Here is a 27,019-nt window from a genome sequence, read left to right as displayed (position 1 = left end):
TGAAGCGCATGTTCGAGACGAACAATGAAAGAAGGAAGAATGAAGAAAGACATTTTGCGCACAGAAGAAATATTTTCCTTTTACAATAATTATCCCGATGGCATGCATACCTACACTACTTTCCTTACCTAAATCTATACAGAGATAGCGAGAGAGAGAGAGAGAGTTATTGTATTTCCAAGTCAAAATGATGCACCATGTGCTGTACTGTAAGTAATCGGGTATAGGGGTTCCTTTACATTTATTTTAATTTTTTTTTCTTCTTCCATTTAGAAACTTAATTCTTTTTAAATAACTTAAATACTCTTTTTTCAGTGTCACTGATCACTGAGAGCTTTGGCTATCTGCAACTACAGCAAACTTCGCCAGTAAAACAAAAACTGCACATGTTTTGGAGGAAAACAGGGAAAACCTACAATCCTTCTGTATTTTCCTGACCGCCAGCTGTCTCCTGATATTCCCCCAGCAAATCTAGAAGAAGTGTTGTAAATGTGGACCTTTTTGGCCCTGAACATCATGCAGAATGACCTTGATATCCAGTAATTAGGCCACCAAGGATATTCATGCACACTGTATAGACCGCTAAACAGACAGCTATATATATATAGCTATATATATATATATATAGACAGCTAAACTGCTGTATGATGCTTATGTCAAAACAAAATGCATGCCTTGTAAAGGACACGTTATCACCCAAAGCATTACCCAGTGAGGCTGAAAGTCTGTTATCCATATGATTGTCTTTCTATTATTTCTTGTGTCTTTGATGGAAAAAAAAAAAGCTAATTTTCTGGTTACTCAAAGAAGCTCTTAATTCTTTTCAGCAAAATCCAACACTGGCTGTTTAGTTTTTCAAGGCTGAGTAAATTCAACCACAATGTCAAAATCCAATTTTGTTACTCATTTTCGACAGAAGTTTTTCACGCACGCACGCACACACTCGCGCCTTCACAGAAACTTATCATGAGAAAGGGTAACCGCGGGGAATGATCGCTAATAAAACTGCAGCAAAATGGTAATTTTTTCAAGAACAATTGCCCCGAGACAAATTGGAGACAGCATAACAACCCCCACCGAATTCATTCTAGCAATCACTGGTACACTTTATTGCTCAAATAGTTATTATCTATGTATCATACATTTCAAAACCAACTGGAAACAGTAAAAGATGTGTAATCCTACAGTCTGTCCTTCTATTTCAGAGATCAATCAGTGTTGATTTAAAGTGCAAAATATCTACAGCTGAGAAAAGATGCTTTCAAATAAGAAACTAACCTCTTTCTTTCCACCTAAGCTCTCGGTGCATTGGTTGGACACATTTGGATGCATCTGAGTCGATTCAAAGACATATGACAGCAACATTAAAACCGGACTGTCACAACGGAGGCCTAATTCCCCAAACTGTCTGCCTGATTTATAACTTCATCTCACTCTGAAGGCTTTAAAGACACAAAGATGTTCTTTAGAGCCAAGCGGTGCTTTTGAAAAACAAAGCCAAGATTCGCATCTGCACTCCCCGAGGGCTCACAAAAACCATGCAGCAAGCCAAAAGACGATAATCCTCAAACCGAAACATTGACTTCTCTAAAGCAAGATATTACTCTGCCACAGTGTGATGAAGAGAATAACACTGTTTCAACTTGAGATATTGGTTACAGCAGTTACATATGTGTGTAGACACCTGGTGTTTAACAAGGTGAGTCTCAACACTGCAGTGAGTTATTTGTATCCAAATTTCTTCCAAGCTACAAAAAGGCACGGGCAAAATTTGCCAAAAATGCATTTATTGGCTAAATTATACTAATGCATAAAAGCTAAGGGTATTCTGTGTTCAGGTGTGTAATACAAAAAAGGACTCCAAATTATTACTAACTGTGCAGCTTTGTGAGTATCTTTGATCTTGCAGTTTTGGGGTTTACAGCTTATTTGCTGCAAGGTTCGATCTCACTGCCCTCACCAAAAAGCTGTTTTCAGCAGGAATATGTAACTATTTAATACAAGCTCTGATAAATCCACTGCACACTGTCCTTCCTGCACAACAAACAGTCAGGCAAAGTTAGCAGTCAGCAGATGATGGAACAGGAACATCTACAGAGCTCGTAAACGGTCATAAATTACTCTTAATAATTAGTGGAGAATATAGATTTTACCAGCAGGTTAATAAACGTCAAAAACCCTGCCTGACTAAAATTTGGCTGTAATTCAGTTCAAAGTCTTTTCAGGCATGTACAGACAGCTTCTCTCAGCTGTTTTTAGCAGAAAAGTCCCTTTGCAACCACTTATACTGTGTGCTCAGCGATTTCACCATAAACTTCTAACTTGTGCAGAGAGCAAGTGTATCAAACTGACCTGAATTTCATGTGAAAGGATCACGGCTGGTGATGAGATTCAGGTCATGCTGCAACAACTGAGGAGTGGGTCACACCAGCACATTCTTCTTTCACCAGCTGTACCCCAGATCTTCCTCCCTTCAGCTTCACCCACTTCCCAAAAATAAAAAAAATCAAGTTGAAGAGTTGGTCTTCTGACACAATGGGGGAGATCCAACACAGACGCACAGAGACATAACAGCACTTCCAATGAGAGCTCTAAAGATAAGACTGGCCAGATTTAAGTAGATATTTTTATGGACCTGGACGTTTTGATCATACCTCGTGCAAAGCATGGCCACCCTATGTCACCAATGTTTTGCTCACCTGCTTTTTTCAGTTAAGACAGCTAGCCAAGGTAAAGCCATACCTCCCAGCTAACGTCTTTGAGCGTGTTATTCACCTTTTCCTTACTTGCAGATTAGACTACTGCAATTCATTGTATTATGGTCTAGATCAGGCCACCATCCATCGTCTTCAGATGGTTCAAAATTCAGCTGCTCGCCTGCAAACTGGTACCAAACGGAGAGAGCATATAACCCCAGTTTTAGCTTCTTTACACTGGCTTCCTGTCTCCTACAGGATCCAATTTAAACTTTTACTTTTTGTTTTTAAGTCACTTAATGCCCCTCCTTACCTGTCTGAGCGCCTCTCTGCCTATGCTCCAGGAAAAACCACGAGGTCTAGCTCAAAACTAATGCTGTCCATCCCACGGACTTATCTCAAATCCCGTGGTGATAGATCCTTCTCTGTGGCAGGTCCCAGACTTTGGAATAGTCTCCCCTTAAATATTAGATCTGCACAAACACTTGAGCAATTTAAATCATTACTAAAGACACATTTCTATGCCATGGCTTTTAACACACTATGACCCAAGCATTTTGGTCTTATTTGAATTAGTTTTAGTTATTGTTTTAATTCTTTTATTGTCCTATTATTGTTTTTTATTGTTATTATTGTATTACATTGTTGCTTTTTAATGCCATTTTTATATTGTTAAGCACTTTGTGCAGCATCAGCTGTTTGAAATGTGCTATATAAATAAATTTGACCTTGACCTTGACCAATGTGATTGTGGGCTACTGTTGTTGGCTTTAGCACTAGTCAGTGTGACTTTTTTGTAGCCATAGGTTATTGTATATGACCATACAGTCTAATGTCAACATCTACATCAACAAGTATACAGCAAGCTAGCTGACCAGAGCAACAGGGGTGTCTACAACCTCCATAGTAACTGCAGGTGTAGTTTGTTACACAGAAAATAGTTTCTTTACAAAACTACTCAGAACAAGAGTTAATCTTTCCCCCAAGTAGCCAAAATAAAAAAGAAAGCAGCTTTAAATTAAATAAGTCTCGACCCTGAAAGATCACCAGATTTGCTGCTCCGATTTCTTTTAGCATTCCTGAAGCAACAAAAAGAAATGTTTTCACATTAGAAATGTGACCACACGAACACACCCGACTTTCAACCATGAACTGGAGTTCAAGCTTCATCTGTGACCACAGTTAAGTTTTGCTTTCACTCAGTGTTGCTTTGATTTTCACTTGCTGCTTTTTTAAGTTTGGGTATATCAAAGAAAATATCATAGCTTGGTTAAAAAAGATCCTTTTTTATGACATTAAGTTCTTGTAACACTGATGTGACCAATTTATTTTATCAGAGGGTGATCGTGATGCTTCTTGTGATGCATTACTTATGGTCCAGTATCAGTGTTCACCTGTGTAACATTAAACCACACGGGGACTGTGTAGTACAAACATTTTGCTGACTGACACCATGATGATGCTTGAACAAGACAAGGAGCAACTGTCAAAGATCAAAAAGCACACATGGACTTCAGCTATTACAAATAAGTCATTCACATAATATTACTTCTGTCTTCTTGAAAGGGTCTAAAACACCCTATATGGACCTACTACCTACACGTGCACACGCCCTAGTTTCATAGGTGAGTACTGTTACCACTACACTCACACATACTGGTGGCAGGTGTCTATAAGAAAGTATAGGCCAGGAGTAAAGGCTACAACAAAAGCACACATTTTACATCCTTGACTACTCGCTTATAAATAAATCTCTGTTAGGTCAAAAGCTTAAATTAGTACCAATGTAACACAACCTTACATGATGACATTTACAAATATCATTAATGCAAATATAACTGATGAAATATTACTTGGAAATGTAAATAGAGCAACCTCTAAGACAGTGAGCTCAGAAGAAATCGCTGAGTCTGAGAACCTTACTTGGTGCAAAAATGTCTTAAACCTAAATGATAATTACAGTAAGTTGACACATAAGACAGCCGGTGACGTTATCACACCAGAACATCTTGCAAACATCAATTTAGATGCTTTTCTGGAGCTTTTTTTCTTATTTCCTATGATCCCCATAAGCCATTCAGGAGCAACATTCACATAAGTGATACTTACCTCAAGACTTGAAACTGTTTAGTCGAGGTTAGGAACAGATCCGCACACCAAGCATCCAAACTTTGGTGTTCACTGATTTACGAAATTTTAAAATGAAGAAGAAAAAAAAAAGAAGATGACTCTCTGAAAAAGATAAATGAAAGCCTGCAGTGTTCAGCAAAAACACCGAGTATATCTTACACTGTAAAAGATCCATCAGCTGCATATGATTGGGACTGATTTTATATAGGTTTGTTACTTCACACTAGGCACATTAATCAACAACATTAAATGATTTTAACAGCCTACTTTAAAAAAAAAAAAAAAAAAAAAAGAACATTCAAATTCATTTCTAGTGCCTTCGGGTATGTAAAGAGTACATTTGGCTGAGAAAGAACTCTTGTTTGGACTTGGTTTTATCTGAGCGGAGCAGGTATTCCGGCAGCCAGCCATTTCTTGCGGAAACAGCTGTTTTATTGCAGGCTGGTTTTTCCCTTTCTACACCCCTCCTGGGACACGCAGCACTACCTCCAGCTCTTCACAGAGCACCTTGCTGCTGCTGATGCTTCTGCTGCTGACATACACTTATTTCTCTGCCCCAATTTCGCAACTCTATTGCCAGCAACAAGACCATCTGCTTTGCTTCTAAATTAGGGAGAGTATTTATCAAATGTCTTCCGATGACAATACTGATCTGGGTTCTGCTTCGCCTCATAAGATGAGATAAATGACAAGGTCAAGAATATGGGGGTGTGCACCTTTTCCATATCAATATTCATTAACTTTCTGGCAGGACATGAAGTAGAAAATTAATTGTCACAGTGCGGTGTCAGGACTGTCAGTGTTGTAACTTTAACTAGATGCTTTCATCCCTGGTGATGTTTCTGAGTGAATAAATACAAATGAAAGTTACATGTCATCATTCTTTTAAAACACTTCTAGGCTGAAAGGCCTAATAAACGCAAACTGTCGCTTCTGTGTTCAAATTTCATGGTTTTAAGCTACAAGGGACAGCGAACTGTGGTGTTAAACCTCACTGTTAGCCTGTGGGAAATTGGTTTGGCTCGTTGTTATTCCTGCTGCTTGAGTTGAATCCTATTATAGATCGTTTTAACCTCCCCCCAAGGGCCAAAGTAGGATTATTGATTGGCTTACACAAAAAACCCACTTTGAGGGGAAAAATGAAAAAAATAAATAAACCAATATTGATTTTGACAGTTTGTTTATAATTAAACAGTGCAATACCTAAGTGGTGCGGAGGGACGGGGATGAGTAAGGATTATGCGGACATGCAGGATACAGAGAAGGTGCATTCAGCGTATTTGGTTTGCTGCCCATCAGCTTCCTCTCCGTGCTCATATTAATGTTTTTCACTACCAGCTGTGAGGTGTTTAATAACACAGATGTGCCTCAAAAATGGCTACAGATTGAGAGCTATTGCAGCCATTTCACCGACATAAAAAAGAAAGAAGACACACTAAAACACACACACACTGACGTACAGCGGTAGAGTGGATAATAAAAAAGAAAGGGGAATTATATTGTCCTTGGGAAAAGATAATAAAACGTTAGAAATGTTGATTGATGTTTGGTGCCCCCTGGTGTTTAGTAGCTGCTAAGGCAGGTTACATAGAAATTTACCAACAAGATAGGGGAAAAGTAATTGTTTAATTTGGAATCAATTATTCTAAGCCTGAGGACAAGGTGAAGTCGTCAGTGCGTGATTTGAAGCTAGGATGGTGTCCCTGTGTTCACTTTCAGCCCTTCTAGCCATCACAACATTGTAACCCTCCCTAACATTAACAAATACAGCTGGTGCACTGACAAACATGGACTAAACATTTATTTTCTTGTTAAGTCTTCAATCATATGTTGGTTTCCTAACTTGGCACTCGGTCCTTGTGAGCTTAGAGAACCCCCAGTATAAAGATTTCAACGCTGATATATATTTTTCAACTTTCGGCAGATGTAAGCCAGACTCAGACTCAAGATTGATAGAGGAACACAAACAATATCCAGTTGAAAAGAATAAAAAATAATGATACAGAAGACACAGAAGGGCTTAACTGGAGGCTGAGTGGGGTTTTCCATCCTGCTTAGGGCCCCCAGAAGATGTGAGAAAGTCATGATTGACTCTTTAATTTCTTTGCCCTTCTTGAAAAATAAACGCATGACAAAAGACTGTGAAATCATGGATTTAGGACATCTGTGATTTGAGTGTGTCAATCATTTGGAAACCGAGAAGTGAAGACTTGCCCTGTAAATATGATATAAACACGTGCTGCTCTGAAAAACAGGGTCATAAACTGTAAGAAAATGAGATTAGTTTCAACTAGTAATTGTTTAATTTCATTTCAAAATCAAATTTCTCAGTTTCTCAGAAAGATTGCTGTTTTACCAGTAAAAGTAGGTAAGTAATGGAGAAACTGACTTATACGACTACAGGAAGGGAAGAACAACTCAGAAAGAGATGTAAACATCTTTATTCAATTTTCTTAGATGTCAGGGTTTTCGTGTTTCTGAAAGTAGGAGTGACGGGCAGAGTCTTCGGCTATCAGGCTCCAATAAGACTTATAAGACTATCTTAAAACTTTCCTTTTAGATAAACCTATACAATATTGGCATGTTTTATTATTTTTAATGAATTTATTATTTATCATTCCGCTCCCAGCCTCCAGGAACCATAGCTGGATAAGCAGTTAGGGAAAAGATGGATGAACTGTTATTGGAGATGTGAATTTTTATGTATGGAATATATGTCAAATTCAATAAAAACAAATTAGTAACAGTTCCTACAATTATTCAGATCAGTTTTCCATCTTTCTACAGTCTATAGTTTCTCCTCTCTCCTGTTGGGAACTTCCTCTCTGATCCATAAAAAGAATTTTCCTTTCATTCCTGCAGCCACTTAAAGTGGAAAAATGTTCAGGACAGTTATTTTCCTGTAGCCATGGGGATGTTACTGTCCTAGTGTGACCATAGTTACAGTTGTGATGAAGAGCCTATCCACTGTTGCCAAGCCATGCTCGTTTGATTTAGATCCGGCCGAGTGAGAGGGGAAAGAGGGCAGGACGTGGCCGGAGTCCAGGGGATTTCCTGTGCGTGTGATTGATTCCTATCTGCAGAGCTCAGAGACACATTGGCTGATGTGCTAATGAGAAAACAAGTTGGAGAAGTCTTCGACAGAAATACATTGTTCCTTTTAAACAATGATGGAAAACCACAGAAAAGAAGAATATTAGATTCACTGCTGCAACCACCGACCACAGTCGTTCCTCTCTGCAGCAGCTGAAAGAGTCATAAAAGGAAGCTTCATACCCTTTTCTACAATTGGTAGACAAAATTGTGTTTTCACATCTATAACAATATAGACTGAGCTTCCACCAAATGCTGACATTCCCACATATTTGCTTTCAGTTGTATGTCTTTATACACTCAAAGCATCCAAAGTATCTGGATGATGATTGATTTCCGTCAAAGAAATATTTAAAGCTTATAGTTGTCTTATATCTTCAAAGGTTTGTCAGGTCCTCATCACTTTGCTAATAATCCAAATCTCTGTTGATCCTTATGTATCATCCCTCTCTCTATATGTAGTAATATTTTAACTTATAATTCTTATTAATGGTTCCTTAGTTTCTGGACTTTCTTTTTCCTTTGTTAAAAATTAAACAAACCACAAGGCCAGATTCTAATATAATATCCACGTGTCTGGCCTTGTTGTGGCTCCACCCCCTTTTTTTGGGACTTTTTTTTTTTACTTTTTTTGACTTTTTGCAGTAAAGCTGCCTTAACATTAGCACTGAATGGAATCAAATGTTACATTAGCTAATGTTAAGCCAACATTAAGCTAACAGCTATTGGTAACATGAGTAACAATGCACTTCTTTTAGATCAGAGGTGTCAAACTCATTTTAAACTGAGACACACACATAGCCTTATTTTATCTTAAACTATTTGCTAATATTCTACATTTACTGTAACAAAGTGTAACATTTAATAAAATGTACAAACCAGAGGATTAAAAACCTAAGATGGCTTAAAAATGTTTCCCTGCCTGTATGCAAGTATGGTTCCACCTCTGTGTGTTTCTTGAAATCATTAGGTATATTATGAGTATATGAAAAAGTCTCTTTATTTCTCAGTCACCTTGTAATTTTTTAGGACATTGAAAAAAATCATGATAGTAATATGCTAGTTCTTGTATTTCTGACACAGAAATGACCATGGTAAGAGGCTGTAAGAGAATTAAACTGGGACAGACAGTGTAGAGTAATTTACTTTCTGTCCTCTCTCAGAAGCAGTGCAGTTTATCATTTTTGCAGCTGGTGGGAGGTGCCTGAAACTTGAAATTACAAACAATCGACAACAGGGGTCAGTGATGTTCAAGGTTTAAGCATAACAGATCACTTTCACCCTGCTCATCTGAGTGTTTCTCAATATCCACCTTTTTTCAGTCAATCTGCACCCACTGTATATTAATGTTCACTTTTGCATAACATGGCCTAAATGAGGCAAGTAAACCAGCCTCTAACAGACTTGTGTTCTGCAGATTGTAAAGATATTTTTGAGTCTTCTCAAACTTCCTCATATTTGAGATAAAGAGATGAAGACACATCACAAAAAAAGGTTCTCTGTTTTTGTAACTGTTGTTGCACAAGTATTCAACAAAAGTGAACTTAAAGAAAGAGACCAGCTGTTTGAAAACAGGTCAACTCTGTTAAACTGTTTTTTTTTTGTCTAACACATTAAACAAACCCAGTGAAAGCCTACATATTTGTCCTACATATTTGCTAATAGATAACAGAACATGTTCACTCTCTATTAAAAACTGATACCAGTCTGATATTTTGTCAGTGTTTTCAGCTGCTCCAGTGCTGAAAACACTAAATGCTATCTGCACATAAATGCATCCTTCCCTTGTGTAAAATGTGAATCACTATTGGTGTTGTACTGAGCCTGTCAGGTATGTGTGCTCCTGCACTAAGACAGATCCCCGTGCATGCGGTCACCTTGTAGTTTCTGTTGTTAAATGAAGCAGACGCCTGACTCTTCTTCTACAATTATTCCAAATAAAACTAAGCTTACACATAAATCACATTTGTCATCTGTGCCTCGGGAGAAACACACTGCAGGTTCTGTGTCAAATATATAAAGCATTTGTCTGTATATATGAGAAGGTAGAAAATCTCATTCCTCTGTGTCACATGCTGTGTCTGGCTCCTTGCAAACACACCGCTTCATTTTTACCCTGGAAGGAATTCAAACAACGATGGTACAGTTTTAAAGACTATGGAAACTATGAAGACTCATGACACGATTTTGCAAAACTAATTAGAGTCCTGCTAGAGCCCTGGCAAACATTCATATCTTGCAATGCAGTCTTGCAGGTGCAAAGTAGGCAATTACTCACAATCTGTGCATTGCATCCTTGGTAAACCAAAACTGAAAACTGAAATGTTGCTTAATGCTGTGAAAGCCACTTGAGGCTGCAGATGTTTTAGGTTATATTTTTCTTCAGTGCTGCACACATCATGCTGCTGATAAGTAACATGGCTTTCAGTCACCTCTTTTAAATTCCACACATGCCTCACATATCCCTACATTCATCCCCCTAAGGTCCCATCTTTTTATGACCTTGGCAAGTGGCCTTTATTGAGTGAATGAATGTTCATAATTCTGCACCTGGACATGCAGCAAAATGAGTGGAGACATGCTGCTTGCTCCACATTTCAGTATTAAACACTCTTGTTGTTTTTCTGCACACACACCTGTTTTTTTCTGCATTAATAAAACAGCTTTACACGCACGCCTATTACTGTGTAAACCTGCACTGGCTTCTTTATATAGCCCTAGCCTTGCTCAAGGGCACCTTGGTGAATTGTTCGGGCTTTTATTTCTCTGCCTTCATATTCATCCAACCTTCCTCCCCAGCCTCGCTGCTCCTAAACACCGCCCCAGTCTTGGTTGCGTCGCACTCCCCCGTCTGTCACATCAGGCTCCGCTAAATCTGACGTGTTTTTCGCATTTCCTGCACCAGAGAGAGAGAGAGCGCGCGCGAGAGAGACGGAGACACACAGCGGTGTCGGGAGGCTGTGTCCACGGGAAGTTAAGCTCAAACAGCTGCACTGGACTGACACCAGGCCGTGCACCAAGCAGCAGGAGCCCGTTTTGACACATCCACCCACCGCCCCCCTTCTCTCCGCCCCTGCTGCGGTCGTTACCGGCCGCTGTCTGGTTCGCAGCTCGAACATCTCCAGTGCGCCGCGGCGGCTGGCAGCAGGTATTTGGAGCCTCCCACCCTACGCACGGTGCAATGCAACGCAGGCCAGTGCTTCCAGGGAGCCCCGCTGCAGCTAACAGAGCTTTTTAATACCTCGAAGGTAAACACCATGACAGAGCGACTCACATCTGGGGCCTCTGCTCGTATGTGCGCCGTAGCTATTCATGTTTCTTCCGTGCACTTCTGAAGGCTTCCCGGGCTAACGGTCGCTTTTCCGCCACTGAAGTTCAGTTTCTGGGGGGAAATTTTGTAGCATAATCGACAAGTGCAGACGTTTCGAGACACGACAGCAGCTTGGTGTGCTTGGTGACTGCACTCTCTCCTTCATATCGGAGTGGAAGGAACACGCTCTGCCCGGAGGACCACCGGTTGAACGGAGCCGTTATTCAAAGCGCTAAAGCACGGTTGATTTGGGGGTGTTTGAGGAGAAAGGTGTCCTGTGGTTTTACTGGAAGCACGTTTCATCGCCATGGTGGTCTTCAACGGGCAGCTGAAGATCAGGATCCGCGAGGCTCTGGACCTCAAACCCACAGCTTGGTCCCTGCGTCACGCCGTCGGTCCCAAGACTCAGACCTTCCTCCTGGACACGTACATCGCCCTCAACGTGGACGACTCTCGCGTGGGCCAGACCTCCACCAAGCAGAAGACCAACAGCCCCACGTGGAATGACGAGTTCATCACGGAGGTCCACGACGGCCGCAAGATAGAGCTATCAGTCTTCCACGACGCGCCCATTGGCTACGACGACTTCGTGGCCAACTGCATCATCCAATTCGAGGACATCCTGCAGAACAGCAGCAAGCACTTTGAGGACTGGGTAAGACACCTGAAGCACACACAGTGGGAGTGATAGTGGAACAAGGTGCTCAGACCTTCTCTGTCGTAGGCAAACGGACCTCAGTGGGAAAGTTTTCCAATGAATCAGTTAATCACTCTTTTTCCAATCACAATTCTCCCGGGAGTCTGGCAGGAAGCAGACTATAAGTAGTCATATAGGTGCAGGGATTTACACTTAAAAATACAAGCTGTGTGTTCCATCATATTACATAATCTACAGACTCTATATAATAAGACAGGACCAACACTTAATAATACAAAAGGCTTAGCTAATGTTGTTTTTAATTTTATTTTATTTATATAGCGCCAAATCACAACAGCAGTCACCTCCAGGCGCTGTACTTATAATCTAAAGACCCAACAACAGGGGTGTCAAACAAAGCTGTTCTGGATTACTTTGGAAAATGTGAAGGAGGGGATACATTTTGAACTTTTAACAAGTTTTACAGCTTTTCCTACTGTTAAAGACTTCCCCTCGGGCCATTTACGATACACCAAATTGAATCCCAAAGAGTCACACTCACAGATTCCTTTCATTTACTACAGCAGCATTTTTTTTTATCATGTAGAAAAACTGAGACATACTGTTAAAATTGCACTTTTTGTCCTATATTAAGATACCTAATTGATTACATTTTTAGTTAAACTTCTTTACACTAACAGAAATTTGATTTTTATCAGAACATGATATCAACGTGAGCTGTATGTGGCCCGCGATGAAAAATGTTTTTTATGTGGCTGCTCCACAATAAATGAGAGAAAACCCCAACACCCCCCTTTGAGACAGGACAAATAAATAGATAAATAAATAAGTAAAATAAAAGATGCAGTGTGGAAGAGAGGCAGAGATGAATAACTAGTGAGTGTATTTTTCAAAAGAAAAGTGCAGTTAACCAAAATGACCCACCATAAACGTGCATCGTTTTAGGGTTTGACATCCTGACGCCTGAGAAGTCAACTAATAGCTTAAGTGAAGATCATTTGCTCATCATCTCGATTTCAAGTTCAAGCAATGCCCTTTTAGACATGTTCACAATTGAAAGTAAACATTTACTTGCAACGAATGATAGCTGTAAAGTGTGGATGCCAAGAAAAAAAGTAACTTTTCCAACTGGCATTTCAGATGGAAAAGTTATGGGAAAGATCCCCATCCCAGTGTGTTAAATACTGCCACATGGAGCTGGCATCACCAGATGCATCACGGTGTCCTATTGTATGGCGCTTGGCGCACGTGCTGCAGCATTAGTGGATGAAGAGAGAGAACTGATGTCTTAAAAAGCTACAAAGGCTGCATTTGGAAAATGGAGAGGTGGCAGTAGATTAAGACCATAGACTGTATATAAAAGATGGTCAAAGATTGATTTCAGACTCTACATTTTGAACTCTCAGTGTTAGTGTTTCCTCAACCCGCATGCTGCTTTTTTGGATCCGGAAATGATGAGCTGGTGGAGCGCTAAATTATTAGCCCAGGTCTGCGAGCTGCGTCTATAAACTGTACAAGTGCAACGTACAGACAGGGTAATTAATGCTAAGTAACCTAAAAATAAAGTACAAAAGTTTGACTCACAAAAACCTAAACACAGTTTTTTATTTTGTGTAGTATTATTTTTAAGGTAATTTCACTCCAAAGACATCAGTACCAGTAAGTTAGTTTCAGTGACTTCAGTTAGTGGAGGTTAGGCTCAGCAGACGGCTGCTGGCCACAGAGCCTTATGTGGGCACACCTGTCAATCAAAGCAGCCATGTTCCTAGGTCTAGGCTGCACCAGTATCCAGATGGATGAATTATACAAAACTCTCATCACCCAAAGAAACCCATAAATATTTATCATAACAGAATGTAAAATATTTAGTTCTGCTTTAATTTAGGACATTTTAACATGTGAGGACTTCTGTAGCTAGCTTCAAGTGGCCATTAAAAGAAACTTTCTTTTTTAGCCTCGGAGGTTTTTGCTGCAGAGACTGTGGTTTGCATTTTAGCGTGTTGAAGAAAGACATGGTAAAAGAAGAAGAGCAGTGCTTGGGTTAAAATTTTAAACTCACCTTCTCACCATTGATGATGTACATAAAATGACTTATAATGTGATTCCAGATGGTCCTTTGCAAGCCTCCGTATAGGACGAGTTGGGAATATGAAACCCTTTTCACTATTTCCTAATGCAGCGATGGGACACCTTGTGCGTATCTTTGAGATCTTGAAATGACTGTTGCTGTGAACTAGGTAAACAAAGTTGGATTGAGCAGATCTCAACCTGCAAGTCAACTGAACAGAGCAGATGACATGGGGCATAAGAGTTTAGCATGACGCTAGCTCATTCAAACATTCAAAAGTACAAACAAATATTTATATTTATGACAACATTTATATTGTAGAAGCTCATGTTCTTACCATGAGCTGGTGCATCAGTTTCCTTGACTCTTAAAGTTTATTTGTTCCTCTAAAATGAACAAGTGGGAAAGTGACATAGTGTGTTATTAAATTGTTATTGCTGTGTTAGCGAACAGTTGCTTATTTGCACATCCAGCAGACATGGAACAATATGCTGATTCATATGAAGTCATGTTTTCTGTGCAGAGAACCAAACCAAGGGAAATGTCTGGCTCTGCTTCTGTTACATGCTCCTCTAGCTAACTTGACTGTCTTCAGCAGCTAGCCACATAACACTGAGAGCAGCTGAAAGGTGGTTAAAGACAAAATGCTGGGATGCAGGGACTTGTGAGTAGAAGCGACTCCAAACATGGTCACTGTTGGTGTTCCATCCAACTCTCACATACAGATAAACAGCATATTGATACATCTACTGGAAAGACCACATATCGCATCTTTATAAACTGTGCAAAGAAGATCACACTTTTGTTGTACACTGCAGGATCTCTGCAACACAAACTCTGCTGTCCTGCAGCTAAGTTTAGCAGATGCACAACAGGGTTCGCTACACACACAATATAGATCCTGTTGCCTTTGTTGTGCTCTTGTTAGATGAACCAGTGACCCACAGCAGAGCTACAAAGAGTGGATGCAGTTAGGCCAAATGCATGACACTCATGCACACATTCACAGAAGCATTGGGGAGCCGTCCATTGTTGTCTGAAGCCGCTGAAGCAGATAGTTGGTTGATTGTATTATTGATGAGGCCATCAGGTCCATTAGACACAGTGAGAGAGAGCTGGGAGAAGGACAGGATGAGAGAAAGCAGTGGATGGAAACCTTTACAGAATGTTGCATTGTAGGACAGAGACGGTTGTTCTGTGGGGGAGTGTGAAGTCTCATGTGTTAAGATTAAGTTCTTGACAGAAGGACTCGGAATACGAGACTCTCAGTGAATCTTCTGATGGGTTTAAATATTTCTGAGCTGTATCACATGTGCTGCTGGTGGACTTCCTGTGCATTTACACTATTTCATATCATTACATTTATTTCTGCTCGCTTGTTTGTTGTTCAGTCTCTCTGCGCTCCTCTGTTTCTGTCTTCGCTTTCCTCTCATCCCACAGCCGGTCGTGGCAGATGGCTGCTCATCACACAGCCTTGTTCTGCTGAAGGTCTCTTTCTGTTAAAACTGAGTTCTACCTATTAACCATGGCCAAGTGCTTGTTCATAGGGATTATCGGATTGTTGGAGTTCTCTTGCCTAAAATATAAAGCAGCTGGAGATGACTGTTGTTGTCATCTGGCGCTATATTAAAAACATTTAATTGCCCTTAATGTTGTAGAATGTAGGAAAGAATCAAACAGGGATGCTGTTATGACTGCTCTCCTCACTAGTCACTAGTAACTCAAATTAGATAAAATTCAGTTAAATTAAGTAGTAGTATTACACAATGTGCCTGTTGAAACTTTCTGCTAGTTATTATGAAACACAGAGTACTTTATCGAGTTCAGGTCTTTGTTAAACCTTCTTAAGTTGTTATATCAAGCAAAAAGTAAAGCATCATATTGACAAATCTCATTTAAGGTACACTATTGAAGCTACTCTAGCCTGCAAGTGGCAACCACCAGAGCTAAAAAATGAAGCCAAAAAAGTGTTTTTCGTCTTGTAGCCACTCAAGGCTGACTCTTGAAGGCAAACCAGACCTTTCATGTGAAAATGCCTAATTTTTCAGCATCAAAACGCATGTTAACCAACAGTATGGCCACTGTTGATAACTTTAGCTGCTAAACTAGAACCGTTTGTGCTGTCGGTGCCGTTGTAGCCTTATAATGAATTATCTGGTAAACAACATGCGAGGCACAGCTAATCCAAGAAGTTTGTGCTTCAGTTTTTTGATGAGTGATATTTTATTAGTGTCTGTGCATTGTACAGTTTATGAATGGTACTTACTAAAAGTGTTTGCTAGCATTAGCTGGTAACCTAGCGCTATGCCTTCTCGTTCCAGTACGGTCACTTGTGGTTTGTGCTAGTCTTGCTGCTTTTTTCCCATCCTCCAGCTCCATGTATGCAAGTAAAGGGCAAGGAAGATCGCAGAGGTATACCTCTAAATATAAATTACTACACATGAAAATAGTAATCTTCTTGAACTGCAGTGGTGCTTTTTAAGTCAAAAGGCGCTATACGGCTGTCAGCCTGATCCATTTTCATTCATCAGCATGACAGGAATTTTTCATCTTGGTCCTCTGAGTCTTGCACCTTGTGTTTCCACTTGTTTTAAGGCACTCCCACGGGCGAACATGTCTCAACTTAAGCTACATCAAGAGTTATGTCAGCTTAGACAAAGAAGAACTAGATAACAGCGTGTGGGAACTAAGACTGTGTAATTTCCTCATGAGTAATGCTAACGTACTCAACAAAGTCTGTTGTGGAGTGTTTTTATCCTTTAAGCAGAGGAATTGCAAAGGCTCAGAAAGTTGATGTTTACTATAGTAGCTTCAAACCAATTCTTCACATCAAATAATTCCAGAATAACAAAACATGATTTGCTTAGACTGGATTTCTTTCTCACTCCCACCACTTAGCGCTGCCCTTATGGCTGAAATCAATACCGGTCTGAAGTAATCACCAATCAGTGAGTTGATTAGCTGAGGCCTTGTGTTGTTTCTTATTGTGGTGAGAAAGAAGAAACTTGTAAAGAAAACTCTTGTGTAAACCAACATGTCCTGTATCATGTACCAACTAGCAACTCTGCATGTCTGTTGATCCAATCTTATTCCATTGGATTGTATCGTATCGCATTACATGGTACCACATCTTTTTGTGTCATGTTGTATTATATTATGAACTACGAGATTTGTTCAGTGTGACTGCATCTGGTGCGAAGTCAATGAATAAAATTTTTTTCCACTTGTTCTTTCCAAATATTTCTTCAATCATGCATACAGGGAACAATAAATCTATTTAAATACCAAGAATATGGCATAACATGCATCCATAATAATATTAGACGGTAAAATCAGTAGTGGAACCTTAACTAAATTTCATCGTTAGGTTGATGGAGACTAACTTTGCTCCAGACTAAAACAGTCCCTCTTATACCAAAGAGTGATTTATTTGTTATTTCTGGGCTCAGGCTCAGCTACAGATCTGTGTAACTTCCCACACAAAAAAGAACCTTATTATTTTATTCTTCGGCATATGACAGACTTGAAGAAGTATGAGATCTTCTTAGGAGAATGATACTCAGACTGCTTAGAAAGTCAGAAGAACATTACCACAAATCACAATGTGCACATTGTTTGCCTCACAGTGATGTTTTATTATACACAGTATTTTTCAGGAGAGCCGTGCCACCTGTCTGTGACACCCAAACATGTCTTCCAGGAACTCAGGCAGAGTACTTACTGCTAGTCAGCAGATTGTTTTTGTATCATACGTCATCAATCATGAAACACAACTTCTTACTTTTCCCCCCGAGTGTCATACAAATGCAGTCTGTGCTTTGTTTCTGGAGCTACATGGTTCTCATCATTTTATGTTTAGATGACCAAAGTGTGTTAGAGTAAGTGCTGCAGTGTCATCTGCTATTATTACCAACACCGGGGCCCCATGGGGGTGGGAGACTGATGGTATCTCTCCAAGTTTATTTACTCTTTATACTAATGAATACAAGACTAATTTATCTTACATTTTTGTGAAATTTGCTGCTGATTCAGGGAGTGTTGGTTTGAAAACAGGAGATGAAATAAAATGTTGTGCGGATTGCTTAAACATCAGACAACAAAATAAATATGTGATTTCAGAGTGAGCAAAAGCCTAACAGTGGTGGCTGTATAGAGGATGGAAATGAATATAAACATTTTGGGACAATGAAAAATAGGCCATAGGACTCAAACACATCTTTAATTTAAAAGAAATGATGAGAAAAATGATTGAATATCAGTGTTAAATTAGGAAAGTGAATCCGTCAGCATGGTAAAGAGACTGTGAGTGTCTGTTTTGTGTGTAAGGTGACAAACGGCTCAACTTAAACATGGCTATCCACGCTTTATAAATTAAAAGAACTGAATAGACCGCCCCATTGATTGTTGCTGAGGGAAATCTTTTGTCACCATCTAGGTTTTTGGGTCAGGATCAGACTGATACACATATCAGATGGTGCCTCGCCACTTGTCAGTAGCCAGTAACCACAGGCACAGAGAAAACAAAACAAAACCCAGGCTGCTTTCTATCTAAACTCAGCAGTTATCGTGTTATCCAGTAATTCATCAACATAATGAGTTAAAATGATTTCTTTGCCACATAAAAGTCACTCAGGCGCATTCAGAGTCAGTAGACTTACCACAGCTTTTCATTTAGATCAGTTGTCTCGAACTCCAGGCTTCGAGGGCCGGTGTCCTGCAGGTTTTAGTTGTGTCCTTGATCCAACACATCTGATTTAAATGGCTAAATTACCTCCTCAACATGTCTTGAAGTTCTCCAGAGGCCTGGTAATGAACTAATCATTTGATTTGGGTGTGTTGACCCAGGGTGAGATCTAAAACCTGCAGGACACCGGCCCTCGAAGCCTGGCGTTCAAGACCCCTGATTTAGATGCAGTCAGTGGCCATAAGCATCATTTTGCAGTGTGAAGGGTTAATATCGTGGAATGTTGCATGCTAAAACAAACCTTATTAAACTTTACCAACAAACACAAAAACATGAGTGAAAGGAAATTGGAAAAAAGTGCAGAAAACAAAGCCCCCACCTGGGACTCAATCCAGGGTCCACTGTTCTTTAAAACATTAGACCAGTATTGCCACAGTCGGTGCATCACAGCACCAACACCAAAGGTAATCCTGCCAGCAGTATGTGACAGAATGGATGTATTTGAAACCCTGGGACGAGAACACATTGAACTGTCCCACAATGTCCCACCTGAATGCTTTACTGTCCTCCTCTGTCTATGTCTGTGGCTTCTGCTTTCACATACTTTTGTTATCTCTTCATATCTGATAATGCTTTCTCCTTTAATCTTTTATGAATTTTATGAACTCCATTAAATAATCCACACAGTTCCCCACTTGCAGCACATACAATAGCCTTTTCATTCATGGCAAAGGAACGTCAGAGAGTAAAGGTTTTTGGACAGTTTCATCCTTTGGCAAGATCTTATCCCATGATGCAAAATAGTTCTGCAGCAAACGAAAGAGGTTTTGGAGACACTGGTGTGTTGTCTTTGTCTAATGGTGATACAGTATCCACTGTGCCTGGAAATCAAAAAATCAGCAGATATTTCATTTGACAAAAGCATGTGAACTGAAACCTAATACTCGTGTTGTGACAAGTAACAATATTAATACAACAACAAAAAAAACCTGGGCATAAATCCAAATGTGTCACTGTATTCCCGCAAGCCTTTACAAGCTCTGTGAATGATCACCTTCAGGAGAAAGTCATACCTGCCGAGCAGGTCACATAGTGCGCGCACACACACACACACACTCTGTCATAACAGCGAGTTCACATCCCAGAAATTTGAGCTCATTATTCAAGCATGCATGAAGAACAGTAATCAACGATATGAAAATTGTTGTGTAATGGATTGTGCAAAGTGCTCCAGTAGCTCACAGTTGACTTGCTGAAGTGACAGCATTTGGGTACTGACCAGTTTCCAAACTGCCAAGACGTAATAAAGTATGTGGCAAATTGTAAATAAACTCAATAATTTCAGAATTAATGAGAGAACTGTGCTTTGCCTTGCATATCCAGCACATGTGGGATGTGATTTAGCAGGGCCGGTCACTGGTTGGTCTGTGGTGAACATGATTTATGAATTAACGCTACTTCAGTCCAGCAAATATCAGTTTGATATGTGGCTTTGGCTAAGATCAAGAAAAAAACGCTGGAGAACAGAAAAAAGGTGCAAGAACTGATGTTCGTTTGACATGAAAAGGAGATCGCATTCCTAAATCTGTCAGGAATCTCTGTTCTCCTCTGAATCGTGTGTAGGCAGCTGCCTTGTCGGAACTTGTCATTAAAGAGAGAAGTGTAGAGAAGGACATTCAGGGTTTGGTGTTTCTGCCAAACAGGCAGCGATTGAGGGGAGGTAGAGAGGCCGTCAAGAGCAAGACAAAGAGGGTGTTGAAGGAAGCTGTCTACTTTTGAATGGTTAAATGACTGAGGGATGGAGGGGGAGGACTGCAGCAGCTGTCAAACTCATGTTGAGGATTTTAGAAATGCACATCAAAATGAAAGTTCTTATGGATTCCATGGTTGAATAGACATTTTTCTATACCATAGCACTGGTGATAGAAATGCTAGAACCATAACTTCTCTTTTTCAGCTAAACATATTCTTACATATATCAGTCCTAGTTATAGAAGTATAGTTGCAAGTGTTTCTTGTGAAAGTCAGGGATATGGTCAAAGTTGGAGGTAGAGCTGTGCAGACCTCTCCATACATTGGGAAATGGGAGGCTAGGGTCTAATGGCGTTTGAACAGCAGTCCACTCAATTAACTTTTTTCCTGTTTTCAAATGCCTGTGGTGTCTGGCAGAGGACCTCAGGGTACTGTGGATTGCGTGATGGAGGCTTTGTGGATCAGCTTTATTCTAGAACATCCCACAGACTCTCACTTGGATTGGGATATGCACTGTTTTAAGGCTGGCTCAACACTTTGGGCTTGTGTCATGGTTTTTGTTCCTATTGTCCTGCCGGGGGGGACATCTTTGCCATGGCTTGGTTGAAAACAGTGTTTAGGTTGGTGGTACGTGCCAAAGCAAGATCCTTAAACCGTGTATTTCAGATGTGGTAGAAAAAAGTAGTTAAAATCCTAAATATGCATTTGGGCGGCATCTTAAGGGTTTTAAGAAGAACAAAGAACACTCGAGATAGGTGCACATGGTAAACTCTTATGATGCGGAAATGCCGATGCCGTCGGATTGGCTACTTTCAAATCTCCCCCCTCCAAGTACAGGGGTATTTATTTGTGGAGGATATTTCCATGAACATTTATTAGTTAGGTTCTAAGAAAAAATCTGCAAATGGCTGAGGCCACAAACTCTGAACTGCGACTTGGCAGGGGTGTACTGTAGTGTACTGCAAAACAGAAGGAGGGAAATGAGATATGAGACAGTGAGCATTGGTATTGCAGATTAAGATTGCACAGGAACATGTAAAGATCTCTCTCTCTTTCTGTGCCTTGTGTTTAAATTGTAATGTTTCACATGTATTTTGGGGGCACCTGATGTAATGAAAGAGGAGGAAGTAGCTAACTGATGAGCACGAACAGATATCATTTGCTTTGTCCAGTCATGTTTTAGTCACAACTCTTCTCATTGTTAGGTTCATCAGATTAAGTGGTCTGCGCACTTGCTGTAAAAGCCCATCTCACATTGATACACTCGAATGAAAATGCTTCACATAATTGTTAAAAAACATGGACATTTGGCCTCTCTCTGTTGTTCACTCTCTCCTGCTAAGACTCCCACCTTCCCTCATTTGTTAGCAGTGTAAAGGGTGTGATGTGAGTAGTGTTGGCAGGAGCTATATCTTCTTAACATTGGTTCTGTGCCATATGGATTTAGCCAGCAGCTGCCAGAACTGCAATGAAAGACATTACAATTTATTCTCATTTTCTACTTCCCTGCATCGCTTTTGATTAGCAATTATCATCCATGGACTCTGTGCAGAGTCTAATTCTATTCTGGACATGGAATACATATGAAAAAAAGTCTATGAAGTACCAGTGCCAGTGGTAGACTATGGTAATCTGTGTGTGGCTAAACATATCACTCTAAGAGGGGTAGGAGGCGGGAATACAGTGATTGTAGTATATTCCCGTGGGATGCGTGCATTGCAAACAATACAGGTTCAAAAACACTATAAATCATTCAAACATGCCGAGATAGCTTCTTTGTGATTAGCACAGAGTTAACCATAGAACCGTTGTACATAGAGAAAATAAACATGTGCAAATATTCTTCATCTTCTTCTAAGGTAGAGGTAAGATTGTACAAAAACTACCTAGGTGAATTAAATGAAACCTGTGAAATTATCTGTGACAATGTGGGGCAGATCAAGTTCATTTTCATTAAGACTGCACTCTCCAGGGATGCACTGATCCAACTTTTGCCATTTGCAATCTGATACTGATGCATCGGTTTAGGGCAGCGGTCCCCAACCTTTTTTGCGCCACGGACCGGTTTATGCCCGACAATATTTTCACGGACCGGCCTTTAAGGTGTCGCGGATAAATACAACAAAATAAAACGAGTACCGGTACCGAAAAAAAAAGAAGATTTATTCATAACACACGTGAAAAGACCCAGGAAAACCGAGTTAACGATAAAAACGATAACAAAATAACGCTGAAAACCGATAAAAACCCTGAAAACCATACATTTCACACCTGAGCCTCAACTCTCGCGGCCCGGTACCAAACGACTCACGGACCGGTACCGGTCCGAGGCCCGGGGGTTGGGGACCGCTGGTTTAGGGGATCTGCTGATTCGGGCACCCCCCCAACCCAACCCACCCTGAAAAGCAAAAGCGGAAGAGAATCGATGGATGGATGGATGGATGGATATAATGAAAGTAGACTGATAAAGTTTTTAAAATGGGAAAATATTTTTTTATTCAACCAGTAACTATCATTGGTGTGTCTCCCAGCTCTCTTGTTCCCAGCTGTGGCGCTAACACTGTTTTTGTGGTATTGCAACTGTGACAAAGCCAGATTGCTGTGTGGTTGTCTGCGGTTGAAACGACTGTGGTTCAGCTGCTGGAGCTGACAGAGGAGACACACAGGAAAAGTCTGCCGAGGCGAAAACAAGTTCAGCTCCGACTGACGAGTTAACGAGTGCGCCACACTTCAAGGCTCATGTTGATGAAGGCCCCAGCCTGTGATTTCTGTAAACAGTTATATACTTTATGTTCAGTCATCTGAGGAATGTTTCATGCAAAAACATTTGTGCACTGGAAGGTCTGTGTGGAAAGTAAAATTCACTTCATGTTGTATAATTTTAAAGAAAGGCGTTGCCCTAGTGTGCTAATGTAAATGGGCGTACAAAGGTCAAAGCACGCTTTTGCGCTGATTCTGGATCAGGCAGTGGTTCACTGTCTTGCTGAAAGGCACAGAACATTTTCTGTATTTTCAGCCCTGTTGAATTCAGTACTTAACCCTATGAAACCCCTGTCATGGTTGAAATTAATATTCATAGATGAGTTGATAAAGATTTTTTTTCTCGTGGCTGATTGTTTTATGCAGTGTTTCATTTTCGCTTTTTCAGAAAATAAATGACAACTTAATTCTGACAGAAGAACACAATGTAAAGATGTTCATTTTTAAAGTTCCCCTTCAGTCTAGGATACAATTCACAATGAAAGGTGAGAGAGAGAGGGAAAAATACCTGCATACCAGTATGCCTGTGCTCTGATATGACCATTGGGTCTCACTCACTCAGCAGTTTTTATTTGCACAAGTCTGTGGTGAAAACTGCACATTCAAAAGTGTAATTGGTCAGAACAGACTTTCAGGGTGTCACCTAAAAAATAGCAGAAGTGCAGGAAGTGACCCAAATCTGCATAAGGATATAACTAGCAGAGGATAGTGATCAAATTAATAATTATACCAATGTATTTGCCAGAAACTGGCATTACTTACCGCTGTTGCTGTTACTGAGCAGTGTTAGTACTCTGACCACGTTAAACCATTGTACATGTAATCACATCTGGACTATTTGGTAGAATATATAAATCTTACTAATCTTATTATTAAATCATTCACCTAAAGTTTTTACAGTGAACCTTTCTACAGTGGTGCAACAGTAGAAAATTCAATCAAATGATAATCCCTGAAGATGAAGCCACTTAAAAGTTAATGGTCCTTTACTTGCACCATCTCAGGCAGCTACAAAAATATAAGGCTGTCTGCATGTTAATGCAGAGTTACACCATTATACAATAAAATGCAATACAGTCTGTAGGAGAAGAAGTTTCAGTAAACACTGTGAAATGACATACATATCTGTGTTTTACATGGGTTCTGGACCTGGAAGTGTCTTGCTGAAAGCCTCTTCAGCATTTTCAGTGCAGTGCAGTTTGGCTTCCGTAGGCTTTGTAAACTCTCATGCAGAGGGAATAGAGGAAGAGCTCAGGCCTGCTCTCTTCTTGACCCTGTTTGCCTGTGGGCTGTAGTAGAGGGGTGTCCTCTGTATGGGCTGAAGGAAACGGGGGCTGGGCTGTGCATGTTTATGTATGTGTGTGCGTCTAAAAATAGGGGCAGTGTGTTGGAGTCACACGGTAGGCCCTTCTTCCTGTTTTCACTGTCCAAGTTTACTTCCCAGAGAAAGAAAGGAAGAGGGAGATGAGAAATATGGCTCTCCAGGTGCCCCGCCGTAGCTTCTGTTATCATTCATTTGTCTGCTGTGCTGTCCGTGTTCGCTACAACACAGTAAATTACAGTGGCATAGATATGTAAGGAATGCATGATGAAGAAATAAGCCACTTGTGATGAAAGCTTTACTGTTTCTCCTGCAGTTCCTGTCAGCACCACTTCATAAAAACACTTTTCACAAGAAAAGAACTGAAGCAAGAATTACTGTGAAATTTCTCCATATCGTTGTGCTTGCCACACGTGGGATTATTAGCATTTATATCATATTCTTCTCTATCGACTGATGACGTTTCCTGGTCTCTTTCCAGTGTGTTTCCGGTGCTCTATTATTTGCAGAATGGTTTTAGGCTAAAACAGACACATTCATAATCTTTCCATATAATCAAAATAACCAAGTAATAATTAAAAAAAAAACCAAAAGACAAAAACAGTCTATTTGTTGTAGGATTTGTGCTAAATATATGTCATGCTAAACTATTAAGTGACTTTCAAGCAATTTGGTTTGTTGCAAAAGTTGGATGTGTAGCTATGATAAACCACATTTAAAATGTGGGTTTTCATATCTAAATGCTAACAGTTAAATACAGAACAAAAGTCTGAGGACGTGCCAGAACCTGTAGTGACACCTGAGCTTGGGGGCGGAAAAGAGGCATCTCACAAGTCTGGACACAAGTACTGATATCAGCATTAGCCTGAGAGAATGCTTCTGCACGGTTCTCTGCCCAACCATCTTCTAGTTAAAGTAGCAGTAGATCTCCAAAGCATAACGAAAGTAAGCATTACCAGTTAGCTGCTCAGCTGTATCTGACCCTGCAAAGTAAGTGCGAGGGGATTGTTCACTAGTAAAATGATTGTAGATGGCACTGGGAGGATTAAAAGATGGTGCTACCTATGTGTGGCTAACCTGCTGAATTGTTAACATTACATTAGCAGAACACAGAAATGTAAACATGGGCTCTCAGAACAGGAAAGGAAGAAAATCAACTGGAGATTTGATATATACCACACAGAGGTACTGCAGAGCTTATGTAGCAGCCTGATGAAGTCTGTAAATCATAATTTGCAGTGTAGAGGTCAAGCATCTGTGGAATGTCTGCAACGTAAATCACCGGTGAGCTCCACACAACAGAATTAAACTTAGTAAGGCACCATCTACATTTCCTCATAAACAGGATGAGAGAAGAGAAAACACCCTGTTGTTCCATTCACACAAACACAGAGTGGACATTTATCAAGCTTTCAGCCAAACTCAAGGATTTGAGTGGCTTATGATGCCGTGATCAGCTACTTCTGTATTACACAAATACATGTAATTGGTTTCTTTTGCTTTTCGTGGTCTTCCACTTAGCTTCTTATGTAACAGTTGGGCAAAGATGTCTGTAAACGTCTAGCCATCCAACTATTAATGCACATAATTAGGTGTAAACTCAGTATTCTGGATAGTGGCCCCACCCCAGAAAAAGCAGAGCAGATCAGTCAGGTAGAGATGCACTGTAAAAAAAACCAGTAATATTCCGGGGCGCCAAAATAATACCGTAAAATAACAGAAAATAACTTTCTCATAAAAATACGGTTATTTTCAGTAATGACAATACAGTTTGTTGCCCTAATTTTACATGGGATTTTGCCTTTTTCAAGTGCTTTTAAACATTAAATTAGGAACATTTTAATGTGATTAAACAATGAAATTACCTATAAACAAGGTCAATGAATGCGGCAATATGAATAATAATACTTAAATGTACAGAAATATGCAGTTAGTTGGTTTAAATGATAAAAATAATGGATTGCATTTATATAGCGCTTTTCGAGACCCTCAAAGCGCTTTACAATTCCACTATTCATTCGATCATTGGTGGAGGCAGCTACAGTTGTAGCCACAGCTGCCCTGGGCCAGACTGACAGAAGCGAGGCTGCCATATCGCGCCCTCTGGCCATCAACCAGTAGGCAGTAGGTTAAGTGTCTTGCCCAAGGACACAACAACTGAGACTGTCCGAGCCGGGGCTCGAACCGGCAACCTTCCGATTACAAGATGAACTGCCAACTCTTGAGCCACGATCGCCCTAAATAACATTATTTGATGTAAAAAAAAGTTTATAAGAATCATTTTATATATTTTTCCATAGCATTACATTTGAATTTAACAGTTCAATCTGTCAAATAATTGACAAATATTTGTGAAATTATGATACATTTGTGAATGTATTTTAACAATCTAAATATGCATATGTACAGACAAATATATTTAAAAAACAAGAAAATTCTGTTTTATTACATTTACAGTGATTTTATGTTATTTTACATTTGAAATGTAAAATCACAGTCTATTTATGTGAATTTAATGATATTCTAGAAAAACTGTACAAAACTGTA

General features: G+C 40.0%; 1 protein-coding gene across 1 annotated transcript in view; it reads left to right on the top strand.

The window, feature by feature from the left end:
• Positions 1–10,707: 10,707 nt before the first annotated feature.
• LOC146375286 (protein kinase C epsilon type-like) overlaps positions 10,708–27,019 on the top strand; it is an 88,351-nt gene continuing 72,039 nt past the window's right edge. Inside the window, exon 1 of the mRNA XM_084949299.1 lies at positions 10,708–11,884. Within this exon, the coding sequence (XP_084805425.1) occupies positions 11,537–11,884 (348 nt within the window). The 5' untranslated portion in view covers positions 10,708–11,536. The remainder of the gene's footprint in view (positions 11,885–27,019) is intronic.

This window comes from Perissodus microlepis, chromosome 13, assembly GCF_051167445.1.
Source record: "Perissodus microlepis isolate ML-2025 ecotype Zambia chromosome 13, ASM5116744v1, whole genome shotgun sequence".
Lineage (NCBI taxonomy): Eukaryota > Metazoa > Chordata > Actinopteri > Cichliformes > Cichlidae > Perissodus > Perissodus microlepis.
The sequence above is the reverse complement of the archived record's forward strand: the minus strand, read 5'-3'. Positions and strand labels throughout refer to the sequence as shown.